Here is a 16,018-nt window from a genome sequence, read left to right as displayed (position 1 = left end):
TGCCTGCTGACCGCGAAGTGCTTGTGTGACCTAAAACGGCCAAGGACAAGGACTTCTCTTTTCTCACTTTTTAAGTGAATGGATGTCGGTTCATTTTATTCCCTCTCTGAGGATTCTTTGGTTGTTTAAATGCCTCTCTGTAGTATTAAGGATAGATTTTTAAACAGCATTCTGCAAAGGGTATTAGATATAGTTGGTTTACAGTTATTTACATTTATCTGGTTTGCTGCAAATTCTCAAAAGGAAACAGATGTTGGTTTTTAAGAGAAAAGGCCCTAAGCTGACCTTTGCCTCCTTTGATGTGTTAATGATCTTCGTGAAAGCAGAACTATCACAAGAATCGTAGTTTTATCTGAATTTACTTTCCAGTTCCTTTGAAATGACTTGAAACGGCTTTGAGATAGTAAGAAATTCATGTGATGAAAAAAACCCCATCGGGTTCTATAGCAGTTGCCAGTGCGTGTGTTTCCTTTTCAAAGAATAATGGAAAACCCCAAAGAGCGCTGACAGCCAGGCTGATTCTTTGACGCCGGGCTGCATAATATACGGGCCCATCAGTTGGCGCCATTAGTATCGAGCGCCAGTGACGGTGTGCAGGTTATCACAACCGATTCCAATCTTCTGCTGGTCCACTCCCCTGCTGCCGGCTCCGAGATACCCTGCCCCCAACAAGCTTCCTTAATGTATTTTCCAACGCCTGGCTGCTTCCCCCCACCCCCCGCCCGGATGTTTGCATTTGGGGGAACAAGCTACGTTCTTAAAGCCTTTCTTATCTTGAGTTAGGGAAACTAGATATTCAGAAAATTTTGAATTTATGGCTGTTCACAAAAATAGTGACTTCTGGCCCCCAGTGAATTCAGAGATAGAAGGACCCTCACAGATGATTCAGGCCAGTGTTTCCTAGAGGATGGTTTGTGCACAGTAGTTTTGCGTGGTTCGTGGCAAGCATATTTCATTTCAACAATTGTATTTACTGTTTGCTAGAAAACAATATAGCCAGCAGTGAAACCTAGGATTTCACTGACATGTTTACATAGGATGAGGCTAAGTAAGAAAAGGAAAAAAACAAACATAGGCAATTTAAAGAAAAATATTAAATACGTGATTGTGTGGTGTGGGAGTGTGGCAGAAAAGAGAATGATGTTATGCATGTGGTGAATGCTTGGGAAATACTGATCTAGGCTTATTTTCTGTGCTCTTTATTTGACGTAAAATTCACAACATAACCATAAAATTAACCATTGTAAAGTGAATAATTGAGTGGCATTTACTACATTCACAATGCTGGACAGTCATCAGTTCTGTGTCATTCAGAAACATCTTCATCACCCCAAAAAAGGCTCCATATCCATTAATCAGTCACTCCGTAGCTTTTGGAACCGCCGATCTGGTTTTGTCTCTATGGATTCCCTTATTCTGGGCATGTCATACCATATGTGGCCTTTTGTGTGTGGCTTCTTTCACTCAGCATACTGTTTTCAAGGCTCAGCCATGTTCTAAGTACTTCATTCTTTTTTATAGCTGAATAATATTCCATTGGATGGAGATACCATGGTTGGTTTATGTACTCATCAGTTGATAGAACTGGGTCGTTTTCGCTGCTGGCTGTTGTGAGTAGTTATTGGCTACGCTTTTCAACCTCTGGGGGGGTAGGAACCGGCCTTGCCGCCATCACTCAGTTCCCAACCACCATCCCAGCATAGCAACGGGAAAAATTTGTAGAATAAATGGAATTTCCATTTGCATGGCTTATTGAGAAGAGACTGGAGACAGGTCATGGAGTGAATGTGGGACCTGTGTAAGAGTTAAATTGCTCTCAGTACTGTAGCAACAGAGGTAAAAAGGAGGCTAATGGTAACAGTACATACCAAGTCTGAAACCAGATGGCTGGATTGAAATCTTGGCTCTGCCTCTTACTAGCTCAGGAGAATTACGTGAACTTCCATATACCTTAGCTTCCCTCTCTGTAAATTGGAGACTATAAAATTACCCACTTCACAGGGTTATTATGTGGGTTAAATGAGTTAAAATGTGTAAGTACCTCGCACCAAAGCATTACATGATTATGAGCATTAGCTGATCGCTTGCTGTTCCTGTTTTTATTTTTTATTTATTTTTCATTATCAAGTCAGAAATTAGCTCACACATTTGAAAACAGATTATTTGCTAATTATAAATGTCAGTTTCCAGCATGTTTAGAGAAGTACCTGCTTTGGGTTAGTTTAAGCACTGGAAAGTCATTTACCTGCGTTTCCTTTAAAATAATCATGTGGCAAATAATAATAATAATAAAATAACCATGTGGCTTCACTTGGAGCTTTTCCCCACTTACCCTTAGTGACTTTTCATTGTGGCTGCTGCTTCTAGATTTCCTTTTTACTGAGCATCTTCAAAGCTGAGAGGTCAGACTTACATTTCTTTATGATATCTGCTCTGAATTTCTGGTAGAACTTGTGTGGTTTTTAAGCATCTTTTCTCTTGCTCTTAAGAGGATGCTTTGATTCTAGTCACTTTGGCTTTGCCGTATGCTAGTCATGTTGCGTGCTCTATATTCATACTCTGGATGTATACAGGAAATCTCCCGTTTATAAAACAGACACATGTGTGCCTCGTGTGAATCAGTGGTCACGGGCACCCTAGAGGAAGGAGGGGAGAAAGCAACTGCTTTTTGACTTGTGTTTTTTCTTGAACAAACTGGATTCTGAAGGACCTATCAACAATTTATTTTCTTCTTTCATTTCTACACTCATCTGAAGTTTCTTCAACAAAAAACATTAAAATGTGCATAATTATGGGGCAAAATGTCAAGCAGTCAGTTTAATTTGCTGATGAATACATGGAATTAATGTTGCGCAACAGTCCTGGGATTTCGCATTATGAATTAGCAGGGGGAAGGTAATGTTTTGTTGACATTTGTTGACGCTGTTGATTGCTTGTTTGGCTTGTGTTCTGCCTGCAGGTGGATTTTGCCTTCACAGTGTGGCAGAGCTTCCCTGAGAGGATTGTGGGGTACCCCGCGCGCAGCCATTTCTGGGATAACTCTAAGGAACGGTGGGGGTACACATCCAAGTGGACAAACGACTACTCCATGGTTTTGACAGGAGCTGCTATTTACCACAAGTGAGGAATTTAGACATCTCTCATATAGATTTTTACGTAACTCCTGTAGATTAGCTTCTGGCTGTTGCATAAATCGGAACTTGGGCCAGATCTTGTTAACAGTATTAACAAAAATTAGTTTGCATCACTGTTTAAGTTCTGTCAATGTGGCCAGCATGTGTCTTTGAAACCAGTAAAACCCCTTGGCTTACTGCATTTCCAGAAATAACGGTAGAGTAACATCTTCAATTTGTCTGAAGTTGGAGGACATACTCATGTACATTGAGTAACTGAACATTTTGAATAACAACTACAAAAGTAAATACTTAATTGTGCATTCCCAGGCACCATTCTGAGTGCTTGGGGTTTACCTTTGAGTAAAATTAAAAAAAAAAAAAAAAGGAAAAGAAATTCCTGCCTAAGTAGGCTTTCTCTTTTAACAAGGGGAGGACACAATATTCATAATAATTTTACAATAGGTTAAGGGAGTGAGTTATATAGCAAAAAGGCAAAGTCAAACAGGTCAAGGATCATGAGTGCTGAAGATAGAGGGGAGGTTCGAAGGTGGCCGGTGATCCTTATTGAACAGGTGAGATCGGAGCAGAGCCTTGAGAAGAAATCATCCAAGAGGATATTTGTAGGAAGAGTGCTCTGGTGTAGGGAACAGCTGAACTAAGCGAATGCCCTGAGCCAGAATATCAGGAAGACGAATGTGCCAAGAGTGGAGTGAGTGGAAAGCAGGGGAGAGAGGCATGGGAGCCAGTGCAAGGGTTTGAACAGAGTAGAGACATCTTTTTTAGGCATCCACTCTGGGTGCTGTGATGAGAACAGATGATACAAGGGACAGGGTAGAAGCAGGGTGACCTATTAGGAGGTGATTGACATCTAGGCAAGAGATGATAGAGCCTGGGACCTGTAAGTGAGCACTGGAGGTAGTAAATAGGGATCAGATTATGGGCATATTTTGCAGATGCTCCAGTCTGATGACTAAGTTTTTTTGACCTAAGGAACTGGATGGATAGGAGTCATTAAAAGATGGAAAAAGCTCATATGGCTGAATTAGGTATTAGGGAAAATACAGGAGTTCAGTCTTGTGCATGCTAAGACCTCCAAAAAGGTATGTTGGAAAAAGGGCAAGGATAGAGATACACATATGGGAGTTGTTTAAATATATTTGGTCTTTAAAGCCAGGGGACTTGGGTAAGACTACCAAATTAGTGAGTGTAGGTGGCTAATGTTAGTGACTCAGTCATTAATAAATTCCCCATTCTTCTGCCTTAGTAAGGTGAACACACTAATCTTAACCTAGTCTTCTTTAGTAAAGAATAGAGAGTCTTGCCATCTCAGGGACAGAGTTACGAGTGCACAAGGTAGAAACATTTAGGTTGACTGAATCTTGATCTTAAGACCTTACCTCTTTTTTTTTAATGTTTATTTATTTTGAAAGAGAGCAAGCAAGGGAGGGACAGAGAGAGAGAGAGAGAGAGAATCCCAAGCAGGCTCCATGCTGTCAACGCAGAGCCCAACACGGAGCTCAAACTCACAAACTGTGAGATCATGACCTGAGCCAAAATCAAGAATCAGATGCTTAATCAACTGAGCCACCCAGGTGCCCCTTAAGACTCTACCCCTTGAAAGTTCATTGTTCCCTTTCTTCCTGTCCCTACCACTCAATGAATCTGATTCATTCAAATGATTTTTCCTATAAATATATGCTATTATATCTCTTAATAGTAGAAAAAATAGTAGAGGGAGAAATAATTCAACTTAATTTTGGGTTCTCCATAATGATTGACCACCAGATTAATTAGGGTTTTGATCTAACAGTGTAAAAATGTATGGTTTATAGGCCACAAAAATGGAATATTGTTGGACTCATTGGATACTCATTGGATACCCATAGGATACTTGAATACAGTTCTGATTAAGCCAATAATTAAAATTATACAGCAGTTTTTAAGGATAGGTAGATAATGTGTGAATAACTTCTCTTACCATCTGAATATTCACCTTCTAACCAACCACCCTGATATTAAAGTCACACTGGCCAAGCATATCTGCATGTTATTTCCTTATCTGTGAAGCACGGGTAATGACAGTACCTGTATCATAGGCTCCTTATGAGGGTTACACAAGGCCTTTCTTGTAAAGCATTTTAGAACATTATGTGGCATATAGTAAGTACCATATAGTGATAGCTATTGTCATCATCTGTGATCCGTTTAGGGATTCAAAGAGTAAGTATAGGTTTCCTGTCAAAGAAGACCACTTGTCATTATATAATGATGGCCACCTATGAAACCTGTCTGGTTTTTACAGATATTATCACTACCTGTACACCCATTACCTGCCAGCCAGCCTGAAGAACATGGTGGACCAACTGGCCAACTGTGAGGACATTCTCATGAATTTCCTGGTGTCTGCTGTGACAAAATTGCCTCCAATCAAAGTCACCCAGAAGAAGCAGTATAAGGAGACAATGATGGGGCAGGTAAGAATAGAACTCTCCTCCTCTGCTTTGCTCTCTGTTGGTTCAGCCTAAGGTAATAAGGACTCACTGTTCTTCTAGGAAGCATGATGAAGAAATATATGTGTGTGTTTATACATACATACGTACACACACACACACACACACACACACACCTAAAAGCTTTAAGGGAGTATATGGTTGGCACATGGATGAATAGGAAGACCTAAGTCAAGGGTATCTTTCTATCAAGAACATAAAAGCTCTTACATGACCTACAAAGTGCCATGAGAAAGATGTATCTTATCCAGAGTTAAAGACCTACAAGAATTTATGTAAGTTTATTGTAGGTGCTTTATGTAATGAATAGCTAATAATACTGTCTTCAACAGAGCCTTCTGGTAAGTGCTCTTGAGTTGGGTGAGCATCACAGTGACAGACCAGGAGTCATAAGCCTTGATTTTGACCTAGAACTAACATCTATAGGCTATACACAAGTCAGCTACCTTCTGAAACCCAGTTGGTTCATTCTTAAAATGGAAATAGTAAAAGTCTACCTCACGGGGTTGGGGTGACATGTATGAAAACTTTTATGAAAGTAAAATATTGTTGAATCATGTAAGGTTAGTAGTAAGTAGTAGTAGTAAGTTTAAGATACTTGCAAGGAAATACAATTCAACTTTCTCTTTTTACAAGTAAGGAAATTAGGATCCAGAGACTTTAAATATAGTGCCACAAGTCCCCTACTATTAGAGACAGAACTGGGAGTTGAATCCCAGGCTCTGTTCCTTCCACTGCTCATTATTTTACACTTCTAGGTTCCATAGCAGGATGATCTAGATATGCTGTAGTTCATCCACCTTTATTCATCCTGGACAGAGCCCAGTACCAACAAGATGCCAAAAACCTTTAGACCATTTAGATCCACCCAAGTTAAATCGAGAATCCAACAGTATTTGAGTCAACCTGGAAAGATGTACTTTTGAGGGTTCTATCAGTTCACTTGTTTGGAGCTTCCCATGTACCTGTTCCAATCGTTATTGAAAATTGTATATAGATCTAGTTTTTTGCAAAGGAACACTTAGCCAGGGCTCATATTAACACAATTGATGATTTTTCATTCACTGAATTTAGTAAGAACAAAAAAACGTGCAGGATTTTAAGTATATAAAATTTCATAATTCAGTATTTATGAATGTGTAGAGTATCGGACACTGTTTTAGATACTGGTTGTGACAGAGCTGCTGTCCTTAATGAGCAAAGAGTCTAGTAGAAAATTTTGTTTCCCTCTAACTACTAAAAGAACAAGCAAGAGGATTTGCAAGAATTTTTCATCTTGAAGGCTGACAGAGTATTCAAATTCAAGCAAGATGTATTGAGTGGCTACTGTGTGCCTAGCCATTTTCATCTATGTCACTTAGGGATATAACATTCCTTTAACATTGTTTGCTCAGAGAGTTCAGTGAACTTCCCTGAGGTTATGCACTAATTAGGGGTGGAACTCTAATAACACATGTTTTCTTAGGCATTGGTTTTATGTTCTTTTCATAGACTTGCCAGTTCTACCAAACCAGTATTTCAAGTGATTTTGCACATATTTGGGGACACATCTAAATTCAGCCTTAGGTATAACTTGATGTATCTAGTTAATATGTACTATACGTGCCCCTGCTTCCTATCATGCACATTAGTTTGTTGAATGTATGACTGGTGAAGTAAATGGATATCATGTGGTATGATTGTTTTTATTACACAGGAAATGGATCTTCTGTAAGGTGTTGGTTGACCAAAAAATAAATGTTGAAATCTAGAGGCAAAAATGATACTTGAATGACTCAACTGGATTCTTTTTTTTTTTTCATTTGTAAGAGAGGCTTAGCAAGCTCTTGACAGTAGTTTCATTTGCATACATTTGCATATGTGAGCAAATGTCTGGGGGTAGGGAGTCTGGCCTTTGGGACAGTCTGCTCTGCTATGAACTCCACTGGTCAGCTTAATTAGAAACTTTCTCTGACTTACCAAGTAGAGTTCTCCTACCATAAATGGTAGAGGATGGAACTCGAGATCTGCCCTTTTCTAGCCTTGAACAAGTAAATGTAATTTCCCTAAACCAGCTTCCTCATCTGTGCGGGGGGGGGGGGGGGGGGGGGGTGTTATTACCTGGGTAGATAACTTGACCAGGTTGTTGTTATGAGGCTCAAATGAGCTTCATGGAAACACTTTACAAGTAGTGTTTTGTTTGTTATTCTGCTGCTCAGAGGTAACTTGACATTCGTGTTTACCCTCAATGGTTCCTTTCAAGCACGTTGACACTTAGGTTTTTAAGTACTCTGAGTGATTCTCACAGTAAAACATACCTTCCTCGGAAAGTATTCTCTAACAGTACATGAGAATAAAAACACACACACGTGCATATACATCATTGTACAGTTGCCTATTGATAAATGTGTTTGTGTTTTTCCCCCATAATCTGGTAGCTCCCTTTTTCTTTGTTTCATAAAAACATGGTTTCAGAGATATTATGCTTGTTTAAATTTCAGTGCTTAAGCCATTTAAGGCTTTCTTTTAAATCAGTGTTATCCACATGATCTAAAAATATTTAAGCAACCTTAGGGGAAACACAGAGAGCTAAAGAGATGGTAGGCATCTTTCCTACTTACCTAGAATCAACCAAGTAAACCAGAAGGTTTTAGAAACTGTCTTTGAAACCATAAACACATTGTTAGTCATAGTATTTGATCGCAAGTACAAAGGTTTATGTTTACTGACCATAGTAGTTGGAATTCAACCGGTAAATCGTTCCAGACCAGGGAATTAGTCAATATGGAGCTTTGTCTGTTCGCCTGTTTTTAACATCAAGGAAAGTCGCGTATCTTGGGAAAACCTTCTGGCGAGGCTGAAACCCAGGACTAGTGCTGTCATCACCTTCTGCAGGCGCGTGGGACGTTTGGTGGCCCGTCCAGACCCCAAGCTCTGTCACTTGCCCTGGAACCTGACTTGGTTTTCTGCGGTGTTCCAGCTCACCTTGCACTGTCTCATTGTCTTCCTCGTCTCTCTCCCTTTCCCCAGACTTCTCGGGCTTCCCGCTGGGCTGACCCCGACCACTTTGCCCAGCGACAGAGCTGCATGAACACGTTTGCCAGCTGGTTTGGCTACATGCCGCTGATCCACTCTCAGATGAGGCTCGACCCTGTCCTCTTTAAAGACCAGGTCTCCATTCTGAGGAAGAAATACCGAGACATTGAGCGACTTTGAGGAATCCGGCCAAGTGGGGGAGGGGCAGCGAGAAGGGACGGGGTCAGGCTGCTCTCTCTTCCCAGTGCAGATCCGCTAGCAGCGGAGCCAGATTGTGCCAAGTATCCAAGTAATCTTAGATGAACAGAATGACAAAAAAAAAAAAAAAAAGGAAAAAAGAAAAAAAAAGGCCAATGAAAACTCGACTCCTGGCTCCTGGGACTGCACAGGACTGCTCAAACTCACCTCACTGGCTTCTATGTCCCAAGACTAGGTTGTGTACAGTTTAATTATGGAACATTAAATAATTATTTTTGAAATGATTGCTATGCAGGTTTAAACTTTTTTAATGATCAAAACTATTAAAAACCAGAGTTCTTTCTTTAATCAAAATTGTGTTGGTTGTGAATATTTCAAAGCTGCTACTCTTCTTCCCACAAACATCATTGCCGTCGGTCACGCAGGGTTCGCAGCAGTTACAGACGCTCAGACTTCATGGAAGACACAAGAAGTCACTCCACCCAGTGTCAAGAAATAACCGAGCCTAAGTTTAAGACAAGTTCATGATTCCACTTTGCCAGTGCAAATGTTTTCCACTTCCGAATTTGCAGATCCACTTGAACGTCTATCTCTAATATGTTGCAGCATGGGAGAAAGTATTATGACCTCCAGGTAGACAGTTGTAGCAGAAAACTTTATGTTTGAGACACAGAGGTCTGATCATCTTTGGCATTGGGGGGTGGGGGGAGTTAGTAGCAGGAAAAGACTGTACAATTAAGAATGTTCAGTACACACAAGGAACCATCCAGACAATCCACCAGCATATTAGTGAGATGGAAATAGCGACCCACAACAGTGACCCGAGGCTCTTCAGGGATGTGGGCTAGATCATACCTTTAACCGTTGACACAGGGCCTCTGAGAGCTGGGGGAAGGCTTTGGTTTAGAGGCAAAGGAACAGTGAATGTGTCCATGGCAGACCAGCAATCACAAGACAAGCTCTTTATATTTGTGAAAACCTCGAGTTTCAGAAGCTTCTCATGAGAAGTAATCATATAGACACTCTCCCCATTGAATATGAGCATTGCTGACAAGGAACTGAGGGTACACCTCACCTCACCACTGGGATCCGTATACCACTCTTTGGTCAAACCTTGCTTTGAGCAAGAATCCAGCAAACAAAATAATCAGAAACAAATGTGAAGACCGTTTCCTGACACGTTAATGTTTCGGTGTGTGGAGAAGCTGTGTAGGGCTTCTTGTTAAAAAGAACACTTCTATTCCTGCAAATGCTGCTTTCAGTCTCTGATTATTGTGAAACTGCAAATAGAAACAGAAAATATATATGTATCCATTCACTCCCTTCTAAAAGACGGAGATTTCTGGTATCAAATGCCTCCTTCCACTGGGAAGAGGCAAGAGAGAATAGAGGAGAACATTATTGGGTCCCCCTGTTATTCTGAATAAACAAGGCGCACTTTAGTTCTTTCCCCCTGGACTCCCATATAGTTCATAAACTTATTTCTAGTGTTGCTTAGAAGAAAATCCCATTACAGAATTATGTTCCAATCATTCCAAGTGCCTGGCTTAGGTCAGTGGGAACCATAAATCTGGGAGACTTGAACTCCTCTTGCTTTGTAGACATCCGGAAGGGAAAGAGGAGTGGGCTAGAAAGCAAGGACGGAGGGCCCCCACAAACAGGACAGACACTGGGTGTTTGCAGAGTCCCAGAGAGGTGACTCCATGCTGCCTCACGACAGCACGAGGGCCGGCCCACGCATCCAGACGCTGTGTTGTGAGTGGTGGGCAGGCAAGGAGGTTCAGCGAAAGGGGGGGCCTTCCTTTGCAGCCTCATGACTCAGAACAGTTGTTGAAGTCTCTCTCTCTCATCCAGTTTGACCCAGCTTTAGCCCACTCTCAAGCATGACGTTTTCTAAGTGGATGCAATTCTGTCTTCCGTATTTGTTGAAAACTAATGCTTAGGTCCACGGTACCTGCACTTGTTTCTCTGAAATGCCCCGTCTAATAGGTTCTTAGCCATTTAAGCTGCAACTCTTAGTGACTTAAGCAGTTAGCAATTAATCCTTACTCAACTGGCCTTTGCAAATTTGTATTTAAATTAATTTTTGAGGACTGCCAAATTATTCTTGCGTCTTCCTCTTTTGCAAAAACGCATGCAGTGTTTTGTTCAATGACCCCAAGCCAACTTGAAACTCAGGTTGTCACTTGGCTTGCAGAGCAGTGTCCCTGATTGTACCAGTCACATGAATGGATTTGAGGGACTGCCCTGCCAGATTTACCTGCCCCAAAGCTCACAGGGCATATTCTCCACGAACAGTATGTGTTCCATGGAAAAAAAAAAAAGTAATTATAAATGAGAACAACATCTGACACAGCCACTTCAAATCTCCATGGTTTCATTTCATGTCATTGTCTGAGCAAATCTCTTTGGGATGCTAGCTAGTATGTTCTTTTCCCATTCGGAACATACAGCTGGGAATTGAACAATGCTTAGCAAATCAGTGAGGCTCAGCAGTAAGATGTAATTTTAATTCACTTAGGCAAGAGTTGTATTTCACTGCAGCAAGTTGACAAATCATAAGCATCTCTGTAGGGTGTCCAGAGTTATCTCTCTCAGTCAAGTTTAATGATAACCAGGTGTCCCTAAGTGGGCCAACATGAATTGGGAAGAAGCCAAGGCCAGAGTACAATGCCAATCCCATAATGAATTACATGCAGAAACTCTGTACAGGACTCAGCCACTTAGGATTTCCACACGTTTTCCAGTTCCACATTAGAATAATTTTTTCAAAGCTGGCTTCTGTATTTACATGAAATGGTTTGCAAATACACAATCAAGTTTGCACATACCTGAAATAGATCACCTTTGTTGAAAACTAGATAACCGAAAACGGAGAGCGTAGAGAAAAATCTATGAACTAACCCCGGTAGCCATGCACAAAATATCACATACCTAGGTGGACCCACCTGGACATAAAAGCACACTCTCCAGAGGATGCTTCAGAAGAAAGTGAAATCTCTCCTACCCGGCATCTCATGTGCATCACGGTTTAATTTCTTCTTGTTGCCACTGCTGCTCAAAGGACTTCCTTCAATTATTCTTTTGGAGTGATTTTTGTTTTTCATTTCCAGTAGGCTATGTTAGCCTTTATTTTAGCTGTTCTGGATACCTGGTCACTTGAAGGTCTGTCGTGCCGGTGGCCTTTCATAAAGGCTACTGAACTTAATTTAACCGGGGGCGACATGAATGAATATGAAGAGACCCATATACTGCCTTCTTTTTTTTTTTTTTTTTTAAGTGGGCTCTTGATTTAAGAACTAATGAAATTTTCATCAAACCTGTTTGGAGGGCAGGAGTAGGGAAAAGGCAGAGAACTCTGCCAGGTTAGAATCTGAGTAAGACTCTTGCTGGACAAGCTGAATTAAGGATGCAAAAGCCGAGGCAAACTTCGAGACCTGAATGTGTCTTATGTTCCCCCCGGTCTGAGAGCTCCAGTTTAAAAAAAAAAAAAAAAAAGTACCACTTACTGCCATGAACTCTGAAATAAAAATGTCCCTGCCTTCTAATAGTTAATAGAATCGACATGCAGCCAGTGCAGCAGGACATCAGTTGCTGAATTCATTTACCTAGTTTCCATTTTCAGCTGGCTTTGTCATGTTTGGCCAGATTTAACCCAGAAAGTTCTTTTACTGCCGGCCTCATTTTCTCAGGCATGCTTGAGGGGGACAAAGTTGTTTTGACTTGTGTTTTCAGTCAATAAGCATTAATATCAAACTGTGCTAAACTTGTCTCCCTCAGTCTTAGAACTTCAGCACGCAGACATTAGATGATTCTTCGACTCCAGGTCTACTTTTAAAAATGGGATCCAGCCTCCTTAAGAACACGGCCTCCCCCATCGATTCCGTGAGACTGTCTGGATGCTGTGGATGGATATGGAAAAGCTGCTATTTACAAAATAATCTCAATAATGAAGATGACTCCTGAAAACCATCTCTTCTTTTTACCTTTTCCAGAAACCAAAGGATTTTATTGTCATCGTTTTTACTTAGGTTCTTATCTGTAGTTGTCATTAAAGTTCCAACATGTTCCATGTTGGGAGCCTAGATGAACTCTCCAAATTGCTGACCTCCACAGCCCAGTTAAGTAGGTGAGGAAGTCTGTGTTATCCTCTGGAACAAGAGGCAAGTAGCCGCCCTCAAGAAAGCCCTCAGATTGGCATGGTCCCACCCTTGTTTAAAAACAAGTCAAGCTAGCTTTACAGTCACTCTACTTTTGTAATAAGTTGCCCTTTAGGCTTCAAAGGCCATTTGATTTCTGCAATAGTTCTCTGTTCTTCTCCTACAGGACTACATCCCTTTCCTTTGGGTTGTGATTATTACTAAAACTGGGGCCATGCAAATGACCTGGTTACCATGTAATGAACCTTGTATGTTTACTTTGAGAGAAAAATATGTGTAGGATATGTTGAGGGGTAGAAGAAAGGCAGTAAAAACGAACTAATTTAGGTGGCAAATTGTAAAGCAGAAAAAAAGAAAAAGAAATATACCTTATTTTGTGTCCGATGTACATTTGGGAAAGTTTTCTAACAATGTTGCCGATATCTCTGTAGTATCATCACAGGACTTCTCGGAAGTGTTTACCCCGTTTGTGATAGACTATTAATTAATGCAACGAAGCCCTGAAGTGCATTGGAGAGATTGTGTGTGAGAAAATACAAAGCCATAGATCTTGATTTACTTCATTGACCTGTGTAACTTTATGTCTGAGTTTTGCCATCCAAGATAGATTGTTTTATAGCAAGTGTCACCAAAGACTGTTTCCTTCCAATTTATAGAAGAAGAAAAGAGAGAGAGAGAGAGAGAGAGAGATTATTAATAAATGACATGACTTTTCATCTGCGTGGTTTTTATTCCACTTTTCTGTTGATGACAGAAAGGTGTCGGTTCTCAGGAGGACTCTGTGTGCTGGGGAAGGCAAAGCTTTGGGGAGATTTGGGGCGGTGGGGGGCAGGCAGAGGAGGTTGGACCACGTGTACTGGGTGCAGGTCCAACTCTCCCCGCCCGGATGCAGCCCAGCGCCCAGCCTCTCGGGCACCACGGTGCTGCCAGCAGCCGTCTTCCAGGCCAGACGCAGCTGGGGCTGCTGGAAGCTGGCCAGGGTGAATGCTGGTGATGTGCCCAGTTCCCAGTGTTCCTCCACGCAGGCGCTGGGACATCGTGGTGAGGCCGGGTCCAGAGCATCTGGAGCCTGACAGCTGTGGCCATTACCTCCTTTGGTTTCAACTACTGTGTAGAGCTCGTGAATTACTGGCTGGCGAAGCATTTATTAGACTGGCATTTCTCAAAAGAATTTATAAATGGTTCCAGGTGTGAATGCAGCGCCACGCGTCAGGACCATCGTAATCAGGTTTATCCAGTAAGGAAACTCTTGTCAATCCCTCTTCCCTCCTTCCTTTCCAGGGGCATCTCCTCATCGCTTTTTCTACCCTCTTTCTTGGGACATTTTTAGAGAAAAAACATCAGTCACCAATGTCACCAAGTTGCAGGGGAGCAAACGCCCAACTGCACTTGGGGGTGTTGATTTCCTTTCGGGTATCAATCAAGGTTTATGTTTTGTGTTTCAGTTTGTCCATCTGTAAAATGGTTACTTCCGAATATTTATTTACAAGTATTTTGTAAGCAACTACTGTATACTCAGCCCAGTGCTAGATGCATCGAAGGGAATTTTTTAGAAATCCAACTCCCTGTCAAGGGAGAGAGAGGTCAGGGTCTGGTTGGACAAGGCAAGCCATCAAAGGAGTCTCAGCAAGGAATTTGCCAAGTCCGGGGTTCTATGGTTCTGACAGTGCTACTTGTAAAATCTGGCCCTATGGTGTTACTGATGATAGAATCCCAAGTGTGAGAGCACATGAGAAGGCCCATTGGAGAAGCAGCTTTAAAATTCAGTCCAACCCTACCTCACAGATGTTTCAACGAATGCATAGCATGCAAAAACACATTGAGCAAACCTACTTAATAAATTAAACATGGTGTTGCTTTATAATCTGAGTGTTTCCACCAAGTTTCATGACAAGAGAAAACTAGAAGTTATTAATGGACACCTGAGTCATTCCATACTGGCCACCCTTAATGTTAGTCTGATTGCAGGAACTCATAATACAGGGGGAATGAATTAGGCTATGTCTCCTACTGTTTGAGGCTCAGCTATACTTTGGAGGATATAATGGAGGTATTTGTTTACTACAGAGGATCCAAGGTTTTTATTTGCATTTGACCTCACTCAGATGAGCTGCTCAAGTGCACTGGTTAAAGTCCCAATCTTCTAAGATTTATTTTATTTTTAGAGAGAGCATGCAGGGGTGAGGGGCAAGGAGTGGGGGGAGAGAGTGAGAGAGAGATTGAGAGAGAGAGGACCTCAAGCAGGCTCCACACTAAGCAGAGCCTGATGCTGGGCTTAATCCCACAACCCCAGGATCGTGACCTGAGCTGAAATCAAGAATTGGATGCTCAACTGACTGAGCCACCCAGGTACCCCAAAGCCACCCAGGTACCCCAAAGTCTTTGGAACACAGCCACCTGGTTTGAATCCTGATTCTGGTCTTGATAGTTCTGTGACCTTATGGAAACTACCTGCCCTCTCTGTGCCTCATTTTCCTCAGAATTGCACTAGCCTGTACCTCATAGGGTTCTCACGAGGGTGAAATAAATTAATAAACACAAAGTTCTTAAAATAGCATTCAGTATAGCATAAGAAGTACGTAAGTTTTACCTAACATCAGTAGTTAATATTTTGCCAAAATGGTTTAAGAATCGTTTCCTTAATCTGTTAAAAAGGAAACATTCTGAGTTTAATGTTCAGGATATTAATACTGACCCAGATTAAACTGTGATCTTTCTAGTGTCCCAGGCATCTCTTGTTTTCATCTACAATTATATTTTAATGTCTGTTGACATGAAATCATCATAGCATCCAGGAATAGGCAATCCATCAGCAGAAATTACACAAAGTCAGGTTTTTATTTTCTGGCTGAACTTCTTTGACGAATGGTCTGTTTTTTATTCTCATTAAATGGAATATAGTCAAGGTGGCTGAGGACTAAAAGGAAGTTTAGGTGCCAATTATTAATGTTTCTTTCCTGGTGGCTTCAATCACATTAAGAAAGAGAACGTGCTCTTGCCAATATGTAAATGATTTGCC

At 41.3% G+C, this 16,018-nt stretch overlaps 1 protein-coding gene across 1 annotated transcript in view; it reads left to right on the top strand.

Annotated features, from left to right (window-relative positions):
• EXT1 (exostosin glycosyltransferase 1) overlaps nt 1-9,193 on the top strand; it is a 287,137-nt gene extending 277,944 nt beyond the window's left edge. The window contains exons 9-11 of the mRNA XM_043601631.1: nt 2,960-3,120; nt 5,419-5,590; nt 8,636-9,193. Of these exons, the coding sequence (XP_043457566.1) occupies nt 2,960-3,120; nt 5,419-5,590; nt 8,636-8,821 (519 nt within the window). The 3' untranslated portion in view covers nt 8,822-9,193. The remainder of the gene's footprint in view (nt 1-2,959; nt 3,121-5,418; nt 5,591-8,635) is intronic.
• Nucleotides 9,194-16,018: the final 6,825 nt, after the last annotated feature.

The sequence above is a fragment of the Prionailurus bengalensis genome, chromosome F2, assembly GCF_016509475.1.
Source record: "Prionailurus bengalensis isolate Pbe53 chromosome F2, Fcat_Pben_1.1_paternal_pri, whole genome shotgun sequence".
NCBI lineage: Eukaryota > Metazoa > Chordata > Mammalia > Carnivora > Felidae > Prionailurus > Prionailurus bengalensis.
The sequence above is the reverse complement of the archived record's forward strand: the minus strand, read 5'-3'. Positions and strand labels throughout refer to the sequence as shown.